A 22,159-nucleotide genomic window follows, 5' to 3' on the forward strand; every position below is an offset into this window, starting at 1 on the left:
CTAGTTGAAGGTTGTTTCACTTAAACTCATGAGCTCAGTTTAAACCACTACTTAAGTTTTTATTAAGAATTAATCAGATGGCCTTATTAAGAAGCATACGCACATTAGTGTATAAATGTGTCCTTTGCTCAGGCAGCTTGCTCCATTCCCTGTGCTAGGGAAAACTTTGGCCGGTTGACTGTAATTTACAGACTTTATTTTATTTCAATAAACCCTCGTGCTTGGATTGGTGTGTGAGATATTCTTTAGCAGTCTCATCACACTGTGCATAGCAGAGAGATTCTTGTGAAAACCACTTCGAGTCAGAAGGGCAACATTAGCTCCTTGCACTCACTGTTTCAGCTGATTATACAATATCCGAGGAAACAGTTTTGCAGGAGCATTCAGCATAGCTAAAAAGAGCACCCCTGGACCCTCTTAATAAACTGGCAGCAGCACACCACCTCTCAAAGTTAATGGGGGCTCACCTGTTGAAACTGTACAATGCAGCACTGTCGAATGCCACCATCTGGGGCAGGACTCAAAAACTAGATGTGGGCCAACCAACTCCTTTAGAGTGTTTCACATGCTGCAACCAAGTGTGATTAGTACTTGTAGTCAAATGGCAGGGTCTGGCGCGTATTCACTGCTATAAGTACGTCTGGGCTACCACGGCGTAGTCCCCCAAACAACTGTATGACTTGTGCCTTTCAGTCATCTACTGATATTAATGTCCTACTGCCTCTTACATCATTGCGTGCCAGTCATTACCTAACTAAACAAAAGACTTTAGTGTCACCTGATTGGATGGCGATCAGCATAATTTTCTATTTACTCCTACAATCCATTTTTTTTTCACTTTATCCTTACGGCTGAAATAGATTCATCATACTGCATTTTATTTTTGAGCATTTATTTTCCCAGATAATTTCTCTAGCTGACTGCGTCTTATGCATGCCTCTTGAGGTATACTCGTTGGCTCCCTGCTTCATACCCTCAGCCTTTCCTCGGGCAGGGGAGGATAGAAGGGAGGTAAACAAAGCCTCACACAGCATTGGCAACTTATCACCAGCCTGGCGGGAGCAGCAATTTTATTTTCTTTTTTTGAGAAATTATGATTTATTTAAAACTCAATATGTGGTGGTCATTCCATTGCCAAATTTGTCTTTATATTTATATATGCCTATATTAGAATTAGTTCTCTACATTGAGGTTGATGGTCGCTTTCTGATCTTTCTTTAAAAGTAATAGTCGTTTATTTCAGTAGGTTTACCTGCTGCCCATCTTGGATATGGTGGCTGATCCAATTCACTCCCGCCGATGTAAAGTTTCCTTAGCATGAAAGCAGGAGTATGCTATCACCTCTTGCCTCCCCCACTTTAAGGCCCCAAAATTGCATTGGGTAACTACCTGGTTCACCCAGGATTTGATTTATAATGGAGTAAACATTAGTTTTACAATTGAAATCAAGTGATTGTTCTGGGTACTAAGTGCCTCGAGCTTACCACATTCTTCTTTCACTGAGTTGAAGTTATTGAAGTGCAGCGGAGAAATACCAATCAATACGCTGATACCAGTATGTCACTCTAGTAGGTAGTCCAATGGAGACACTATAGAAAAGTCACAATATCAACATATTGCATATATTTTTTAATAGCTCTGTTAGCTCCCATTTTATTGCAATACTATTGACAGTGATTAATTAAAAAAATTAATATATAAAAATAACGTAGATAAGTGCAGAGGCTTTAAGTTTTTGTTTGAAGCCCTCCGCCAACGCTGTCGAGTGGCAGGGTCGACGAACAGTAATGCTGCCTACTACAAAATATATTTAATTGTTTCTGGAGTCTCCAAATGTTATACACCGTCACTCGTGGATCGTTTAGACTATACGTCCATCTTTGTCTGACATCTACATTCTCATTATGACTATTTATTTATTTATTATTTTAATTTATAGGGCGCAACAGCTACCCAAAAAGGGTTTCCCGGCGCCAAGCGGACTAGGTGTAGCTAATAGAAGGCAGTAATAGAAGGAGTTACTGGTTAAATAACCAGGTCTTGAGTGATCTGCGGAAGCGTGTGTAAACAGTCTCTTTGCGTATAGCGAGAGGAAGGGTGTTCCACAGTGATGGACCTAGGTAAGTGAAAGATCTTCCCCCCCATCCTGGATAGTTTGAACCTAGGTACTGTGAAATATACAAGAGTGGTAGATCGTAGATGGCGAGTGGAGGCATAGGGACGGACAAGAGAGTTAAGATACTGTGGTGCCGTTCCCATTTTGATCTTGAACATATAGCTCAGGGTTTTAAACTTAATGCGGGTCTCCACCCTGGGCCAGTGTAGGTTACGGAGGTAGCCAGATATCGGGGTGGCTTTGGGAACCTTGCAAAGTAATCTTGCTGCAGTGTTCTGTACTAACTAAAGTCTTCGAGTCACTGCTTTGTTTGAGCCAAGGTAAAGGATGTTTCCATAGTCCAGCCGAGAGGTGATGAGGGCATGGACCACTGTTTTCTGGGTGTCATCTGGGAGCATCCAGATGATCTTCCTGAGCCATTTCAAGATGGTAAAGCAGATAGCTGTGACCTTTACTGTCTGATGGTGCATGGTTGAAGAGTCATCGATAGTTAGCCCCAAATTACAGACATGACTGGAGGGTTTGGGGAGGGCGCCCATCTCAGCAGGCCAATGTAGTGGGCCCCACAGATCTTTATTTTTGCCTAGGATGAGGACTTCCGTCTTATCACCATTTAATTTCAGGTGATTGCAGTTCATCCATGTAGCAATTTTCCCTAGGCCTGTCTGAAGAAGGGATGTCGAGCCGGGGTCAGTACTGGAGAGGGAAAAGATGATCTGGGAATCGTCTGCATACGTAAAAAGAGTTAGGCCTGCTTGTTCTGCTATGTCTGCTAGAGGCCTGACATATAAATTGAAAAGAAGAGGACTAAGGATGGAGCCCTGGGGCACACCATAGGGTGATGGGTAAATGTTGGAAGTGTCTGTGACAGAGAAGATCTGGAAAGTGCGGTCAGTTAAAAAAGAAGTAATCCAGTCCGAGGCTGAGCCACAGATGCCCAAAGACTTCAGTGTGTTGATTAGGACTGAATGGGAGATAGTGTCAAATGCCGCACTAAGGTTTAACAATATCAGTACGACTGTGTCCCCAGTGTCAAGATGATGGCGCAACTTCTCTGTGACCCCCAACAGTGTGGTTTCCGTGGAGAATCCGGTTCGAAAGCCGGATTGAGAGGGGTGGAGGATTTTGTGGGTTTCGACAAACTGAGAGATATGGGAGTGAATGTGTGTCTCAAGAATTTTGGAGAAGGCCGGCAGGAGTGAGATGGGCCTATAATTAGAGAGGACACTAGGGTCGGCAGAGGGCTTTTTCAGGAGAGGGGTTACCATGGCGTGTTTCCAATGCCCAGGGACTGTGGATTCGAGCAGGGAAGAATTTAGAGCATTCAGGATGACGGACAGATGAGAGAGGTCCAGCTGTTTTAGTGTGGAGATTGGCAGGGGATCCTTCGGGGAACCGGATTTGACCTTTCCAAGGATGGTTATCAAGGAGTCTAGGTCAAGAGGGGGCCAAGAGACTAGCTGTGGAACCGTTTGGGGAGGGACAGTGAGGTGTGGTAAGGGTAAGGGTAAGGTCTGGGGTAAGATGATGGATTGAGACTGTGGGGTTTTGCTTATATGTGAGTTAGCAATTTCAAAATAAATTTTCTCTATTTTTTGCGTGAAAAATTGGGCAAGATCGTCACATTGACGTTTAGTTAAAGGCAGAGGTTTTGCTAGGGTCTCAGAGCCGGCAAGCTCTTTAACTAGGCCAAAAAGTGTTCTTGAACAGTTAGTGGCATCCGAGATGGTTTTGGAGACAAAGCAAGCCCTAGCAGAGTTACAGTTGCTGTGGTATAATTTTAATGCTTTTTTGTAGACAACTTTGGAATCAGGTGTGTAGTCTCTCCTCCATCTCCATTCCAAGGCTTTACATTTAGATTTCTCAGCCTTTAGAGTAGTCTCTCCTCCATCTCCATTCCAAGGCTTTACATTTAGATTTCTCAGCCTTTAGAGCTTCGTTAAACCAAGGGGCTGGAGGTCGGTGGTTATTTATTTTTTTTATTTTTGAGGGGGAGGCAAGAGTCAAGAGCATCTAAAAGCCAATCGTATATGTTTCCTGAACGCACGTCAACCGTAGAATCGGATGTAGGTGGGTTGGCGCATAAGAGCTTGTTGAGGATACCTATATTCAGTTGTTTCCAGTCTCTTTTGGGGACCTTGAGGGAAGGGAAAAAAGGGGTAGGGGAGGAAAGGGGCGTTAGGCAGAATTTGGATATAAAGTGATCTGACCAGCATATGGGTGTTGCCGGGGCACAGTGGATGTGAGGAAGGCTCGAAAAGATGGGGTCAAGCAGGTGGCCGGCACTATGAGTGGGGCCTGTATTTAGTAGGTTAATATTCATAGCTGCGAGGTCAGAAATGAAGTTGCTGCAGGTAGAATTAAGGGGATCGTCAAGATGTAAGTTTAGGTCGCCTAGGACTGAGAAATTCTTGGAATTTAAAAGGAAAGGGGTTATGAGGTTGGGAAAGGATGAGGCCCAGTTGGTGGGGGGTCCTGGCGGGCGGTAAACTAAAATACCGCAAAGTGTGAAATTGGGGTTGAGGGATATTTTAAATAGGGCGGCTTCGCAGTTGGGAAAGTCTAACGGATCAAATTTGCATTGAAAAAGATTTTTAAAGATGATGGCTATTCCCCAAACCCCCCCCCCCCCCACACATTTTGTCACTCTGTCCTTCCTGACGATGGCATAATTGGGAGGTAGTGCTGCTGCCACATCAGGGCCGGCACTCCCATGGAGCCAGGTCTCTGTGAGGAACAAAGCGTCAGGGTGTTCGTCTAGAAGGATCTCCATGTTATGCTTGGGGAGTGATCGGCAATTTAGACTGAGGAACGTAAAATCTTTGATGGGTCGGACTGACGAGTGAGGGTAGGATTCAGTACCAGGAGAGGTGAGGCGGAGGGACTGTGAAGTGACAGGGGCAAAGTTGCAGCAGGGACAGACCTTCACAGCTAGGCTGTCAGCAGTGAACCGGGTGCATTTTGGGTTAACTGGGGGGCGGAGAGCTAGGAGTTGTTTAGAAGAGAGATTCAGCCGATGTATGCACTTTTGACCAGGGGTCGTGGCCCCTGGCCCCGTTTGGGCGCAGACGGGCTTGCCTTTGGCGCGCCGGCGGCACGCCCGCTGTGCGCGTCCGCTGCGCGGGAGAAGTGGCATTGGATTTAAGTAGAGAGGAGCTCTAGGTCACGTGACCATCAGAGCGCCGCCTCCCCCAAGCCTGAGCAGCTGATAGCAATCAAGGAAAGCGTGCACACGCCCACACCCTCCACAACAATCAGGGTAGAAGCCCTGCGGTGGACCGAGGTGAGAGTGCAAATAAAATGCTGAGTGAAGTATGAGGTTATATTAAAAAACAAAGGACAGAGATTTGTTTTTGTGTTTTAAATCGCCAGAGCGCAACAATTAGACAGCAGCAAGCCTCCGCTTTACTTTCAGGATCTCACCCTTCAATTACCGCGCGCGTCCGCTGCGCGGGAGAAGTGGCATTGGATTTAAGTAGAGAGGAGCTCTAGGTCACGTGACCGTCAGAGCGCCGCCTCCCCCAAGCCTGAGCAGCTGATAGCAATCAAGGAAAGCGTGCACACGTCCACACCCTCCACAACAATCAGGGTAGAAGCCCTGCGGTGGACCGAGGTGAGAGCGCGAATTACCACAAAGTAATTTGAATTCCCGTTTGCCAAAAAGATAACTCGCACAAGAAACAGGCAACACATGTTTCACAAGTTGATCTCTTCTTCAGGGCCTAATCTCTCCTTAAATGCGCAGAGATAATGTCTGATCTAGATTCCATAATCCAAACAAGTTTAATATTTCAAATCTTCTTAAGCCGGCATCTGTCCTGGCTTCAGCCGGTCTGGTTACATATTGCAATCGGAGCCAAAGTTACCCAATAATAATACCACTTTATGCCTTTCTTAAACCGCTCTACACTTTGTACCTCTTTATCTCCCTGTTAAAGATCCTTTTTCATCTCTGCTTGCTCCAGTAGTCAGTTTTCACAGCTTTCTCTCTCTCCATTTTGGGCCCTTCTCTCTTGGTCTGGATAAGAGTATAAGATGAAAAATAATTCCTGGTCCCAAAAATGTGTGTGCTGTGCACCACCTGCAACTGCCAGCAGAAATTAAGCAGGGGCTATCCAGTGCAATCATTAACCTATCTCCTCCCTGCCTCTGTCTTTAGAAGGGGTCAATTGCAGGACTGGTAAAAAGGGAAGTGTTATGCAGGACTCGTGGGTATGTAACATGCTGGACAGAGCAGGTGCAGTTGCAAAGACACGCAGGCCAAGTTACCGGATATCCACAAGGCTCTTGGGTCTAACAAATTCCCTCATTGGATGAATTTAGCTTTAGAAGCTTCGAGCTCATGAAACTACTGTGTAGTTCATGCATCTTACTAAATGGGCAGTATTCAGAGACTGGGTAGATCCCAGTTCTGACACTTCATGCCTTGATTGCGAGTCAGGCAGGGCAGAGCTCCTGTGCGGTATCCTGTTCTGCCTGATGGGGGAAGACTTGCTCAGTATTCCCGCACCCAGACCCGTTCTGCAGCCACACTGACCCTCTGCCAAGGTATGGGGGAGCATCTAACACTCCCCTTTTAGGCGATATCTTCTCCAAACCTCATCCATCCTGCGCCTCACACCATCCCACCTCCCCCATACAGTAGGACCCACACATACTTACCACCTGCTCAGTTTTCCTGGTAACAATGGATTGCTAAATTGGCTTTTGACATTAATCACTTCGATTCCCCCACACTGTTGCATTGTTCACACAGTGACCTGAGAAATCGCCCCTGTTTTAGGGCCCTAGTTTCTCCTTTCCTATCTTGGGGTACTAATGTGTGAGCCTTTCCAGTTTTTTAAGGATGAGTGCCTTTTCTAGATCTCGAGTCATGACTATTTATCCAACCTTTTTTATGATCTCTCCAACCTTAGCCTTCTCATATTCTGGGACTCTTCCTTTTGTTCTCAACCCACCAGCTACAGTAAAAACTTTACCTCTCTTCCTACTTCCTCTTTCTTCGACTTTTACTCTTTTATCATTTATGAGTGAAGTGCTCTTTCTGACTACCACCAAGTCAACTTTTTTTCTCACTTTATCCACCCCTACCTTGAATTGTGCTATTTGTTTTTACCTTAAAGTTCTATAAGCCCCATAATCTCTTCCACCCTATCCGCTCACATGTGCCAATCTTCACTCTTTCTGCCCAAACTTATTACACCTCACTTCTTTTTCTTTAACCCCCAACTCTACTCTTCCCACGGGGTTGTGAAAGAAATAGAAAAAGATCACATTTTTCTAGATATTTATTTTTGACGCTTCTCTTCCATTTTTACAAGCACCAGTTGGGCTGGTAGTTGGGCTGCGTTTGGGCTGGAGGCCATATAACCGGCCATGTCGTGTCACCAGCCACCATTTTAGTGGTTGTGACACGACAGCCGGCCTGGGAGGCATAGCGGTGCGAATTTGTCCCACCCCCCTCCCTAGGAAGGGTTTTTTTTCTTTCGGTTATGGAGTTGCCGGAGGGTTTGTTGGGGCAGGCGTGTTTTTCTGAGGTTTTCTTCCCAGGGGTAGTTTTGTTGGGACCAGGTGCACTGGGGGGGGGGGGGGGGGGGGGAGGATATGTAAATTGGTTGTTGCTGGAAGCAGGTGCTGGTGTGGCGAAGAATGTTTTTGGGGGCGTTTTTTTCCTGGGAAATGGTGGGTACAGCAGATTGCAGTTACTGTTTATTGGTTGGGAAGGTCACTCTGGGAGCATGTAGGAAGTGTACTTAGTTAGTTAGGTGAAGACAGGTTTAAAAGTTGCGAGTTTTGGGGTTTATAAATGTTTTGGAGGGGGAACATTTTAGGGGAGGGGGAGGGAGGAAAGGTAGGAGGATAATATTTAGTGAGGCTTAGTTTGTACGGCGCGCAGGCCAAGAAATATTGATGTGAAGTGCATCTGTTTTCAATACAGCGGCCTTTTCCACACCAACAAGCTAGTCTGTGGTCTGTGCTTCACCCCTCTCGGCCCAATCTCAGAGAGCTATTCGAACCGTTGCGAGGTACTACCAAACGGTGGGGGCGAGGTGTCAATTTAAGCCAGACTTTTAAAACAAGCCAGGGACCACCAGGCACAGGCATGCTTCAGCTCTGGGGCAGTGGTACAAATGCCACAAGGCTTCTTGCTATCGAAAGAAGGCCCTGGGGCGACACGTCACCACCGCGAACCCCGTGGCTCGGGAGCCGGAGCTATTTATCTGCATTATCCGCTCCGGTGGCTCTGCCTGGCCGGCGCTGGGGCGCGAGGCCTCCCTGCTGATGCTCTGTTATTTATCCGACGGCCGCGCCGGAAGCCTTGGAACGTATACTGGTTTCCACTACCAGGGGATTTTCTGTTTGGCTCAAGGCGTCGATAGTTTGTCACCTTAATGAGCTTTTTTTCGGGGATTTAAATGGTGGTGTCTGCAGCCAGGTGCCAGGAGGTCTCCCGTGCGCTGGCTCGTTTCTCGGTGCACGACTTGTTCAACTTAAACCATCAATAACCACTGTTAATGTACCGTGTACGTCAACACCATCAGCCGGAACCGCGAATCCGAGACGTTGAGCACACAAACCACACATTTTATCAACACCGTGTGGATAGAGGACGTACATTTTATCTCCCACTTACAGAGCGGACGGACGACAAACAGTCTTCATTTCCTCTCACACGTAGGACGGGAAGATGAAAATATGGATTCGTTTTTTTCTCTCACAAGGCTGACGGAATAATGGCACAGAGGTGATGAAAGGCGGACAAAAGTCCTTCAATTTATCTCCCGCATAGAAGGGATGAGGCTGAAACCCGGCCAGCATTTTATATACCACGGAAGAAGACTGACACAAACGTCCCTCATTTTATCTTACTATCAGCGAGGGCATTTTGTTTATTCATCCTTGTCGTAGCTCCTCGTGTAGGATGAAATATCGACAAACGGGTCTACAATGGCGCCATTTTGCCGTGTGTGTCAACAGCTCGCGCCTGGGCCTTCCGCACCTACGTAGACTGTCTGGGAGATTCCTCCTCCGGATAATGACAATTATATTTCCTCCTCCGGATAATGACAATTATAGTCCCAGCTGATATAACCCCTCGTCTAGTGCTGCTGGTTGCTCCAATTCTTTTCTCACTAAACCCTAGTTTATTTTACCTACAACCCACTGCCCTCTGGGATTTGCAGTCCTCTATAACGTTTGACCAGAGACTACACCTGAGCAACAGGTATTATCCCAGGATGCCATTTTGGGCGAATTGAGTCCGTTCTGGTAAATGGACGCCCAAAAACCTACCGAGCTTTATCTGACCATGTAGCTCCTATGCTGTCTGAACGCCAGTATATCTGGACAGAGAGTTTCCATATTGTTTAAACTGAGCTGTATTCGATCCGGGAGCTCCAAAGCTGTACCCCCTGACCTGAGAGCTTACAAACTGTGGGAACAGAGCTATACATGTCCCAAAGCTCCCAGGCTGCACATAGACTGCTCGCCTGAGAGTTGCTCTACTGTAGAAAAGATCTCTCACTGTCTCAAAAGCTTCCAAACTCACACTGATGCTTCGTGGGACCAGAAGGCTCCCAAGCTGCATGAACTCAGCTGCATGTGACCAGATAACTTCTGGCCTCGATGAAAGGATCAGAACTGACCAGAGACCTACCAGCCTAACGAACATAGTTGCGTCTTACCAATGGACTCCAAGCTGCGTGAGCTGGCAGTAGCAGAGTCGAGGGCCCCAATGCAGGATTTGTCACCCGTGCGGGCCCCTGAGTGTATGAACTAGGGGTTTTACATATTTATTTATGAGAACTGGCCACATGTATCCCACTTGAGGGCTCCCAGGGGTATGAACAAAAAAATATTGTTGGACAACGACCACAGATGGAGGCAACAGGATTCATGACGAGCGGGCAACATCATACTTGGGGGGGCTCCCAGGTGTATGAATGTCTTCTCCAGGGCTTTTAATCGGCCGGGCTCAGCACTGGCAGTTATTAAAAGGGGATATCGAAACGTGTCTCTATCGGGCTCTGTTTTTATGCCCCTGACACAGTGGCTATGTCACTGCATGTTGGTGCCTTTGCAGCTCTGTGATTCGGTAAAGACATTCAACAAGGCCTATCGCATGAAGGCGCTCAGCTCAGAAAGAAAGGTGTCCATCTGCTGCCTGTCCGGGGGCACAGGAGTCTGTAACTCAGTGCTTATTTGAGGTGGTTTGCACCGGCACTTAATTGTCAACACCGGCACGTATGACAGCTGCCACACGAGGCGCTGTTTGTGTTATTTAGACATGAGGAGAACAAGTTATTTATTAATTCAATATGCAATAAAAACAACCAATATCTGCTGTTCAAGCCATTTTTATAGTTTTGGGGGCCTCAAGTTGTTTGAATTTTCAAACTTACACACAGGTACTGCCATTGGCAGTGCTGGCACGGGGAGTGGGTGGTGCAAGCTGCAGTGGCCTCCTGACGAGGGCCCTGACACTTACTTTAAAAAAAAAAATTATTACAAATTAAGCACTGGTGCAGCTAGTGGTGGCTCTGGCCTGGGAGTGGAACATACAAGTCACGAGGAATGTGTGTCACTCTGCCGTCCTCCAGGGGAATTCACTCTTCCATTCCCGCGCTCGCACAAGCACTCATAGCACCTTTGCTACGGCACTGGGCGCTCACATGATAACGGCTGCCTTCACCCATCTCAGCCGCCTTCACCCATCAGACTCAAGAGGATGAAAGGCTGAGTTGGAGTCGAACCTGGAAAGTTACACGGTGACAGTGGCAACCCTACAGCAACACTGTGTCAGTATGCCTGTTGTCAGTTTGTTAAACTGCTGATCTGTTTGTTCTGTTTACTTCACGAGCTGTCTGTGGGCCAGGCCTCTGGGATTTGTGGTGTGGTATGAAGTGGTACACACTGCTCCTCAAGAAAGAATCTGTAATTAATGTAATATCAGTCAGTGATGGATTTATTCTGTGCATAAAACCTTATCATTTGTGTCCGTTGCTGCAATGACAGAGCACACACTATTTCCTCCTTAAACTTAAAGCACTTTACACAGATTGCAACACACCTACTATCCCAAAGTTATTACATCTTTCCGAGAGACAAATACCAACCACTTGTTAACATTTTAATTTTGTGCAAAGGTCTGGGCATGATACTGAATTAAAACGTTAAACAAAATAATTGTTTTAATTTTTAACATTGCCTCAAAGGCTAGCATGCAGGTGCACAGGAATGTATACTGTCTATGCAGAGAAAACTCGGGCCTACCTTTGAAAGGTTACTAGTATGCATGTGGGAGTTGCTGGGGCAGTCTGCAATTATACTGCCTTATAGGCATTCACTGCAAAGTCAGATCGACCGCTGTCCCATCTCCCCGAGCCCCAAGAGCATCCAGGGAGGATACGCTGATGTTGTCATCTACTCAGTGCTATACAGCAGGGGTATTCTAAATTGGTAACCGTGCCATAATACAACCTCATGCATTTTTCTAATCTATACAAAATACCTTGAAAGCCATAGTTTAGGCGATACCCCTAAAAAAGTGGCCACGCCTCTTTTAACAGGTGTGCCTGGCCCCTTTTAAAGACCCCCCCCCCAATTTCATCATCCCACTTAAAGCCCTGGCTTTCTCACACCAAGGGCTCCCGTGTGCTTGATGTTTTTCTAGATTCTTATACCGTAGATTTTTCAGTCATCCAGTACTTGTGTCCACAGATATCCTTTGATTCAAAAAAGAATGTTTTACACCTGGACATCGCCCGTGGGTGGCGTTAGAATGACCCATGATGAACTGGCCGTGTCGTGCCAGAGGGCTTCTAGGATAGGTTAATTGGAACGCAAAGTTATTGCAACTGCTCAGATCATTAGCCAGGTATGTTTCCACATGTGAGCTCCAGGCCCGGATAGGATCCCAAATACATTATATAAGGGAAATCCAGAGGTGTGGGGTCCATATATTAATCTCTTGTCAAATGCAATGCTTTCTGGTAAGGAAATCGCAGTATTTTGGAAATTAGCGCAGATCCTCTGGATTTTCAAGAAGGAGGGGATCGGAGCAATCCTGGGAATTATAGGGCCATTCGTCTGATCGACTCCTTGCATAGGATCTTTTTGCAAAACGGTACACCTGATCATCTCTAGGAGTGGATCATGGAAAAAGACGTTTTGTCAGATTTGGAGGTCGGCTTTAAAAGCAATATCAGCCCAATTGACCAGGCCTTTTGATTTATTTGCATATTTTGGAAGGCAGTAAAAGTAGAATACTTAGCACTGACACGAGTAGAGTAGTGTTTTTATTGTATGGCTAAATTCTTGATGGCTTTTTGGATTAGGCACTCTAAGTGTTCACAAAGAAAGTGACCAATTGATGTTTATGTTTAAAAGTCATATGTCCCTGTAGTACATGTCCCTTAGGGGTTGAAATGAATGGGTACAATGGCCTGGGGGTTGCGAAATCACCAGTTTTCCTCCCCAGTAATAGCGTGGGTCATTTTATATAGCGATAATCCAAAATAGACTGCTACGGTTTTTCATGGATTTAATAAATGACTTTTGTAAGGCATCTGTCCTTTTTAACCAATGAGTTGGATGGATGTAATAGTCCGATGTGGGTCTAAGCTTTCTCATTACACCTCTTCTTGTGGTTTATGGCAAACTTCTGATGCAAATGCATGTTGACTTTACGCTGAAGTAATTTTAATGTTTGTTTTTATTGCTTTTTACTGGTTCAAGCGTGTTGGAACAAGGCCCCGGGGATTGCAAAACCATTTGTTTTCCTCCTCAGTTCATTGATTGGAACAAATTGTAATCGCATGGGTCACTTTATATATAGAGCTAATCAAATGTAAGCTGCTATTGTCTTCAATGGACTTTATATATAGTTTGACTAAAAGGCACGTGTTATTGATCAATAGATTCTGTATCTGCATGAGTCACTTTATATTGAGATTATTTAACGTATGTGCGGTTGTTCGAAAGGCTTGTGCCACAAATAGACACAAACTGTAATTGCACAGCCCATTTTTTATTGAGAAAACCTATTGTATGCTGCTACGGTTTTCCACGGACTTGATATTTATTCTGGTGTGTGCCCCTTTTTAGGTCTCGCCTAGCGACGCAGCGCTTGCGGTGCTCGCTTGCGAGATCTATTGTTGTCGATTTTGCTTGCGAAGGGGGACAGGAGATGTGCACGCGTATGGACAGGAGATGTGCACCCGGCGTTTCAACACAGCGTGCACATGGCACGCTTTGACTTTCCCTCCCTCCCGCCCATTATCCCAGTTCAGAAGGAACAGCTCGACGGTAGAGTGGCAGTAATCGGTGTGTTTGTCGAGGGGGCGAGGAGGTGAGGAGGTGTTTCTATTGCTCTCGTTTCAGTGTCTCAGCCTCTGTGTTCTGTGCTGTTTTATTTCTGCCTACCTCTGTGTGTGGCAGCATGGAGTAGACGTTGCCTCAGCTACATTGGGGACTTGGGTCTGCCTCTGCCAGGGGACTCCGATGAAGAGTGCTTTGCATGCTATGTTCTGGGCAGTACCAGTCCTTTCGTAGGCATCATCATTTGCTGGACCACATAGGGAAAGGCATGCCCCTGCAGCCTGCTTCGAGTCTGCTGCAGTGAACTGCCTCTGTAAATGTGCTACAGTAGAGGTCGATTCTGCCTCCAAAAGTCCACTGTACCTCTGCAATAATATATAAAGTGAAGTCCTCCTCTAAATGGAAAAGTTAAAGCTTGGGAAACGCTGTGGTGGGGAGGTGGGAGCTGTGGACAGGCGAGGGGTTATTGAGGTCAGATTGAGCGAGGCCTCCGGGTAGATGCCTGGAATGCGCTTTGATCATTTTCACTGCCACTCTCAGGTGGAAAAATAAAACATACGGTCCTCCAAACTCCATGCTAAGAGGTAATCAGTCCTAAAAAATAACAAGCGCTTGCAGTGCAATAGGTCTCGCATTTGCGAGAGTTATAGGGGGCCCTAGCTCAATGGGTCCAGGGGGTACAGCTCCTGTGCTATTTAAGTTACAGTTTTCACAGGAACAGCCTTTCTACAGTACATCATACATCTAGTCATTACTCCACTGTGTCTAACAGTGGCCATCCCTGTACTGTTCAGCGTGGATGCCTTTTAAGGCTGCATACGGTGGAATATTTCTGTGTGTCCTATAGTCACACAAACACATTGCCTATTGGTAGGCGCGGGATATTAACTAATTTGCCCACAATCACAGGTTGGTAAGCCAACGCCGTGATTCTAACATGGTTCTCTAGCTTTTTGCTCCGCAGCTCTAGTCATTTCGCCACACCCGTGTGCTTTAGGGGAATTGCTAGTGCCATATTGTGTGCCTATGCTCCCATCTACCGTGTGCCATACATTATTTAAAAGCAAAAAGCCACATGCTGCAACGTTTATGTCTTTTGCGTTCGCTGTCTGCAAACTCCTTTCTTCCGATTTATTTTGCTCCCGTTCAGCACATTGCGGCTGTTCAGTCTTTATTGAACTGCCTTTTCCGATCTTTTTTCCGCTTTTACTTGCAGTTTGTAGCTTCTAAAATTTTCATTGCGCGTTATTGTTCAACTTTACCCCATTATTTCAGGGTAGCTCACGCTATAGTTCTGGCTGGTGTTTTTTATACATGCCTAAATGCAGCACTCTTATAACCTACAGAAAAATAGAGCGCTATACCATAGATGGAAATAATTTCACCTACTACATACAAAGAAACAGAAAGAGGTGCCATTTGAATGTGCCGTTAATAAACAAAGTACAACATGCAGTCACAAAAAATGCATTTTCTAAGCAGAACGCAATTTATAACGTATGCAGCAACCATCAGACCATCTTTAGGCATCTTCACTGCATTCCCTTATATCAAACACACCAACTGGAAAACATTTGCCTAACTACTTACGTTCCATGGGCCAGACACATGCCCTCTAGCACTTTGTTTACTGTCTCAGAGGCTAATTTCTCAGTCTTATCTATACCACCATCTATTGTGGTATCACCTGAAGCCTACAACACACAAAAACATATACTACAATATATACTGCAGTACACAAACCCATTACTACAACTAATACTCGCAACTGTAATTCACATTATGAATACCCTTAATAATCCTACAAATCATCATACCATCCAAGCAACTATTAATTGCAATAGTGAACCCTGCACACTGCTGCGAACTACTCCTCTTGCCACCAAACTAAATAAACAATAAATTGCACATTACATACTTAGTAAACACATACATACAACTACTTACATGTTAAATACATTTAAACACTCCAAACAAAACCATTATGCAAAATTGTCATTACAATAGCAATAACTCTACCTCATGCGAGACCTGTTACATTGCAAATGCTTGTTACCTAGGAGTTGGGTCCCCTTAAGGTATAGGCCAGGGAAAAAGCCCCTCTACTGCACTTTTATTCTGTTGCTCACACGATCTGACTTTTGTCTTTTTGCGTGGTTGCCTGCAAACCTTTTTTTCTTGTTGCATACTTGTATTTGCGATTCATTTTATCATGTTTGTATGTACATTTTTGTCTAAAATGTATTTGTGATGTACTTTTATGATCTTTGTGATCGAAATAAAGTTTATGATGATGGTGTTTCCACGTGGGTACAACTGTGGAGACGCAGGGTTGCCCATAGTGAGACCAGTTCCAATGCACTACCCAACACAAAACACCTTACACATATACACAGCACATACATAGCAGCCATGCCTACCTGCACACTTGGTTCTGCTAACCAAGGGTGGTCCTGGCCGACCGGTGCCCCCTTCGCCTGGCCGGGTCAGCAGCACGCTGATCTCGTACTCCGAGTCCGGATCCAGGTGCCACAGTTTGTAGGTCTGCATGTTGACCACATGGATCTCGGACCAAGCCCCTGACGTCAGCCGGTACTCGATCTCCTTGCGCACGATTGGCCCATCGCCGGTGATGGAATTGGTGTTGAGCTGAATGATCAGGTAGGTGGAGCCGGCGCGGAGCAGCTGTGGAGGGGCTATGGGGGTCGGTGGCTCTGAAAGAGGTCAAAGGGGAGTTTAGGTCTAACACTGTGATGTCATACATTGTATAAACCAATAGATGTTAACTGTAACCACACGATTAGAATTAGGATTGGTTCAGCTCTGGATGTTTCAAACACAGAATTCATTTGATTCCTCATTTTTCAGCCCCCGCCGAGGATTCATTTCCTCGGCTTGAATAAATATTATGCTCCTGCTGTTCTGACATTTTGATGTTCTTTATTTACGGTTTAAGCCGTATCTCTCTGCCCTCCTAATTCATTTTCCATCTCCATTACCCTTTTCTCTTTCCTGTACACATTAACCTATCAACAGTCTGTTAAGCGACAAAAGAGAGCGTCCTGTCCTCGCCCAGAGGAGTTTCATGAGAATGGAACGTAGCAGTAAGTGCAGCCCGTCCTTGCCCACAGCTCTCTGCTTCCCTTCAAGGTGAAGGGAAGCTGTCAGTTCCCAGCACCGTGATTGGAGCAGCCTTCCCAACCTCATGTCCAGCCAGGGCTTCATTTGTAAAATAATACGTGCCAGGGCCCTGGCCAGGAGGCCACTGCAGCTTGCACCACCCATCGCCCTTGTCATTGCTGCCAATGACGGTTCCACAACTACTGACCATCTCCCCCTTCCTGCATGTGCCACAGTTCAGATTGTTCCAGGTTCCACAAAGCTGAAGGAATGACTGGGGAAGCAGGTAGGACTGGGGAAGCAGGTATTAGTCATTTTTAATATGTATTGTATTCATAAACAGCTGTTGTTCTGCTCATCTCTAAATTAGATGAGCAGCGCCACCAAGTGGCAGACTGTCATAAGTGTGGAGGTGACAATTAAGTGCAGAGCACCGGAAATCAATTAAGTGCTGGGGCTGAGCACCGGAAACTACCGGCTCAAATTAAGCACTGTGTCCTGCACTGAATGTTTCCCGCATTGGTCACTCCAGAAACCCACACTCTAAAAAGCACACATATCCAACACACGGAGTAGCCTCTTACTCATTGACCTCAGAGCCCATCTGGGCTTCATCGGGGGTATGAGGCATTATAAAAATGCAACAATGCAATATACGTGCAAGGATGCCCTACAGACAATAGCTGCGCCCAGCTTCACACACAAAGCTGCAGAAAGCCTGGGTAGACACCAGGAGCTGTGAATTCTGCGAACAGCTACCTGCAGCGGATGGGGTTGTGAAACACGGAGGCATGTTACATCATTAGCATACATGTACAGCTAAAAATAGCTGAATGTAAGCCTCTTAGGTATTCGCACAAGGATGCCAAGCACGTGTAAATACATATTATACCCGTATAATTGTGTGCAATGACCGCATATAATGATACAGGTGTAAACTGTGCAAGGGGTGGGAAGTTGGCATTACAATGCATATTTTACCCTGCAGGTTTGTGAAAGCCCACAAACTCAAGAGTTTGTGAGCAATTTCAAATTCTGGAAATAGTAAAAGGTTTGCTATTGAAAAGGGCTGGAGTAACTCTCTTTCCGTGGCGGGAAAGGGACCAGATACCCCAAAACCTGGTTGGGAATGCAGAGGAGGGTTTCTCCTCCATTATAAAAAAAAAAAAATGTTTACCCTGTCCAAAGAAGTAAAAATGTACTTTTCACGCAGTTGGTGGCTTCTCACAATTTGCATTTGTACTGTGTACACAGTTCCAGATTGTGGAAATACTAATATGAAGAAAACTCATGTGGCTTTCCCAGGTAAAGAGAAATGAAGCTGCAATTTGGGCACCTGTACATGCATGTTAGTGGGAAGGTCTGAATGCCACAAAGGTGATTTCAAACGGGACCGAAATCTCTGAATGTATTTTTGCATTAGTTTGTTAATCAGACTGGAAGACTTTGCCATTTCACTACTGATAGCTCCTGCCTCACCTGGCACGCAAATATGGTGGCTTCTTAGGCTCTGGTAGGAGAAAAGCAATTGGTAGGTATATCTCGCTGCTGAGACTGAAGCTGTACTTTCAGGGTCATTTCAGAGGTTGGCATGGGAATCCAGAAGACAGAGGTCTTCCAGCAGAGTTCCTTGAAATGAAACCATTTAAAAAAAAAAAAATGTATTGAAGTTTTGTATAGCGTATACCACATCAAGGTAATGATCGTGCTTTACAGTTTGAATGCTCGAAATGCACTATGCAGCGTTACATAATACATCAGAATTTACAGATATAAGCTTACAGGTATAAATGACAAATTTACGCACTCAAGAATGCAGAGAATGTCCTTAAGAACATATGACAAAGGCTGTCAGATTCAGGGGAGCCTCCAAAATGGTGGTGAGCCGTCGCCAAACTGGGGGTTGCAGCGTGGTGTGCCGTGACCCTGTTGAGAGGAATGTGGCATGAGTTGATAGCCAGCCCGTGACCCCCGTAGGCACTAAAGTGCATCTGGGGTTGTTCCAACGATGCGGCAACCACGCCCATATAAGGCGACACGAGGCGGCGAGCTGGTCTCTTTTCCCGCTCGCCACCTTGGATGCACATGGCCAGGAGGCGTGGAACCTCTTCTCATCTCCCTCAATTTGCTTTTATGTCCTCCACAAAGAGATTGAGGCTGACAAGGGCCTGTATGCATGGCGTAAGTGTAAGATTGCCTTCCCTGTCCACATGCACAGTGTTCGACTGGCTAGAGCTTGTACTGCCCGCATGGACAGCGAGGGTGCAAGTTGGAAGCACTGCTGCTTAACTAAACCAACCCCAGCACTCGTGTTACTGAGGGCTGATATTGCAGCCTTGCAGCAAAACTGGTCCCCGGTAACAAGTCCGGCCCCAACTGCTTCAAACAGACCCTCACTGTTCCAGTCTCCTGGGGAAACGCCCAATGCCTGCTATGGCCAATCCGGCCCTGGTTAGGGCCCCTTTATAATTCTTTCTCCCCGGAGGAGCTGTAGCTCAGGGCATAGCCATGCCTCGGGTGGCTCGGCCTTTCCCTGGACCAAGGTATGCATGTTACAATATTCGCAGCGACACTGCAGTTCCTAAAGGGTTTACTTAAGTCTCATTACCTTTTGGATGCAGGTGCATATAGGTCTCTTATCCTGGGGGGCAGTCACGAGGAGGGTAATGCCTCTGTGGTCCTCCGTCCTGGTAGAGTGTGCCTTTGGGGACCATGCTGACCTCTCCCTTTGGATGCAGTGGATTTCTACAGGTTCTAACCTCTCCTACCTTCACCCTGCATTAGTACCCCTTCATCGGAGGAGTGCTGCCTCTGATGCACAAGCGCATGGATCCATAGTAGCAGGTCACGTTGGCGGAGGCTGTGTGGTATGTGCGATCCTTCTTAATTTTAAAGATGGGAATTGAGCTTGTGCGCACAAAAGAAATATAGGCAGCACCAAAAAACAATATTCTGCAGTTTCTTAAAGGTGTTACACGGCCTAATGACCTTTGTATGTATTAAGGAGTACAATCACTCAACGTACAGCCTGCGAAATAACTCTGCCTTGAATCGGTCACTACACGCCAGAGGGATGCGTGAGCAGACTCACCGCTCCAGGAATACTGGAAAACAGCCTTTACATTATTGAAAGTGGCAGGGTATCATTTTAATAAAAACACTGGCAAAATCAGCAAGGCCTTGCTTATGGTTCCTCGAACCAATATTTTGGGGGGTTGGTCACCTCTGGCTGTGCCATAGTTCTCTGAAATAGCGCTTTCAGTAGGGTGTCAGCGCTGCAAGCACCTACTTGGAGGAAGAGTTGTAGCGCGGTGTATCTTCTCACCGACTCTCGGTGGCAGGCCTGGGGCTATAAATAATTCAGCTGGCAATTTGAATACGGCTAAGCACCAAGACGTGGCCCATTTTGTTTTCTTCCACTTTCAAGGTTACATCCAGGGCCAGACTGGCTGTAGCGGGCACCAGGCACTTCTCCGTTGGGCCGGTTTTGTGGCCGCGGGGCCTGATTTCCTTACAGGGGGCCAGAAAGCTGGAGCGGTGCTTCTTGCATCCCCTTCCTCCCTGATTCCAGGGACAGTCGAGCAGCAACCTGTGCACGGTCCGGCCTTGGTGACATCCAGGTTTTTTGTTTTTCACAAGTTCCACCTTTCGCAGCCCTGCCTGGTGCTGGGGGTCAGAGTGCATTAGTGGGCACCGGTGGATGCTTTCTGTCAGCAGTGGGAAGGGCTGCTAATGCAAGCTCGGCCTGGACACAATCAGGTGGGCGGGTTTCTGAAGAACATTTTAAAGAACTGTCTGTCTTGACAATATCACAACGTCAATTTCTCACAAACAGTATGGTAGGCTTTTTGGGGGAAAATGGCTGACATAAGATCTTCAAATGTGAAAGCTCCTCCGACAGAGTTCTTGGGTGTATTTGGGGGCCACGGTAGCTCATTGTCCAGCATCTTCCCCATGAGAAGGGGATTTTTAATAATGGCAGTTACTGGCCTCTTCGTTTAGTCTACTCGGATACCTGCCATGCCGCCTGGTAGGAAGTTGCCTCCAGACAAAGCGCATCACCAGCATTAAATCTTCTGCTTAGTATTACAGTTATTCTGGGGGAACTTAGGTGCTAGCAGCAAGTCGAAAGGAGGTGTTAAGGGCACGGGGTTGGTGGCGGTTGTTGGCATGCAGTCCTTACCTGCCAACCACCTGCATAAGCGCACTAGGCACAAGCTAGCACAGGCCCTTGGGGGGGTATAAATGTGGGGTGTAGGGGTGCCCGCGGGAGGTATCCTAGCATACAGAATGGGCCCTTGCACAGGAGTATCCCATTCGGGTGATGGGTGTAAGAGTTGCCCGAGGTAGGTATCCTAGCGGCCAGCGGACCCCTTACACATGAGTACCCCGGTGGGGTGGGGGGCAGTGGGGGTCCTCCCTTAAAGAAGGATCCACCCATGTACATTTTATTTGGGGTAAGAGGAAGGGACACTGCGACCAGTCATGATCTCACTCGCAAATGTATTTTACAGGATGCACAGGAACAATATTTAGCAATGGTTCGGTGAATACCATGTATTAGTGTCTCTATTAAGGCTAGGTAATAATCCCTGTAAAAGAAAATGTACAATTCTGGGTTACTGTGCATGAATAAATGAGAATGTGTTTTTGTGTATATGTGTGAATAAATATGGCTTGGGATTGTATGACCAATAACCCAAAGAAATAACTTGTTTTGGTTTCTTATCGGTGACATGGCTTTGTTGGGGCAGGAGAGTCTTGGGAGGCTTCCCCTCTTGATGGCATCACAGACAAGCTTTCCCTGCTGATGACACCAGAAGCAGGGATTTCATGATGAAGACATCACAAAGTGGCTTTCAGTTAAGGACACCACAAACCAGCTTTTCCACTGATGGCATCACAAGCAAAGTTTCAAATATTTACACCACAAACCTGCATTCTCCAATTATGACATTACAAACTGGGTTAACGCTACTGACACCACAAACCAGCTTCCTCTGCTGATGACATCACAAACTGGGTTTCCCTGCAGATGATACCAAACAGTTTCCCTTTCTGATGGCACCAGAACCAGGCACTTATTGCTGATGACACTAAAAACAGGCTTCCCACTAATGATGCCATATAAACAGGCTTTTCGCTACTGACACCACAAACCAGCTCTCTCCGGCTGATGACATGCAACGGTGTTTCTCTGCTGATGTCACATGCGTGCCTGATACCATCACAAGCCTGCTTTTTAGACTGAAAACATTGCGAACACGCTTCCTGTTAATGACACCCCTAATCCGCTTTGTCACTGATCATAGCAGGCTTTTTCAGCCAATGACATTTACAGTCTTTTTCCTTTGATGACGTACACCAGCATTAACTATTGATGTCGCAAATGTCCCTGATAATATCACAACGTGTCTTCTCCAGCGAAGACATCACAAACAGGCTTTACGCTAATAGCACCACAAGCCAGCCTTTTCCACTAATGTTGTCAGAAACAGGCTTTCAGCAGTACAAACAGGCTTTCTGGAGGGATGACGTCATGCAACATAATTCTCTGCTCAGGTCCCAAACACGCTTTCAGCTAATGAACCTCACAAACTGGCT

General features: G+C 46.3%; 1 protein-coding gene across 2 annotated transcripts in view; it reads right to left on the reverse strand.

The window, feature by feature from the left end:
- PTPRU (protein tyrosine phosphatase receptor type U) overlaps positions 1–22,159 on the reverse strand; it is an 849,745-nt gene that overhangs the window by 390,326 nt on the left and 437,260 nt on the right. For both annotated transcript variants that reach the window (XM_085647595.1, XM_085647594.1), the window contains exon 7: positions 15,856–16,149. In XM_085647595.1, coding sequence (XP_085503721.1) covers positions 15,856–16,149 — 294 coding nt within the window. The remainder of the gene's footprint in view (positions 1–15,855; positions 16,150–22,159) is intronic.

Source organism: Triturus cristatus, chromosome 3_2, assembly GCF_964204655.1.
Source record: "Triturus cristatus chromosome 3_2, aTriCri1.1, whole genome shotgun sequence".
Classification (NCBI taxonomy): Eukaryota; Metazoa; Chordata; class Amphibia; order Caudata; family Salamandridae; genus Triturus; species Triturus cristatus.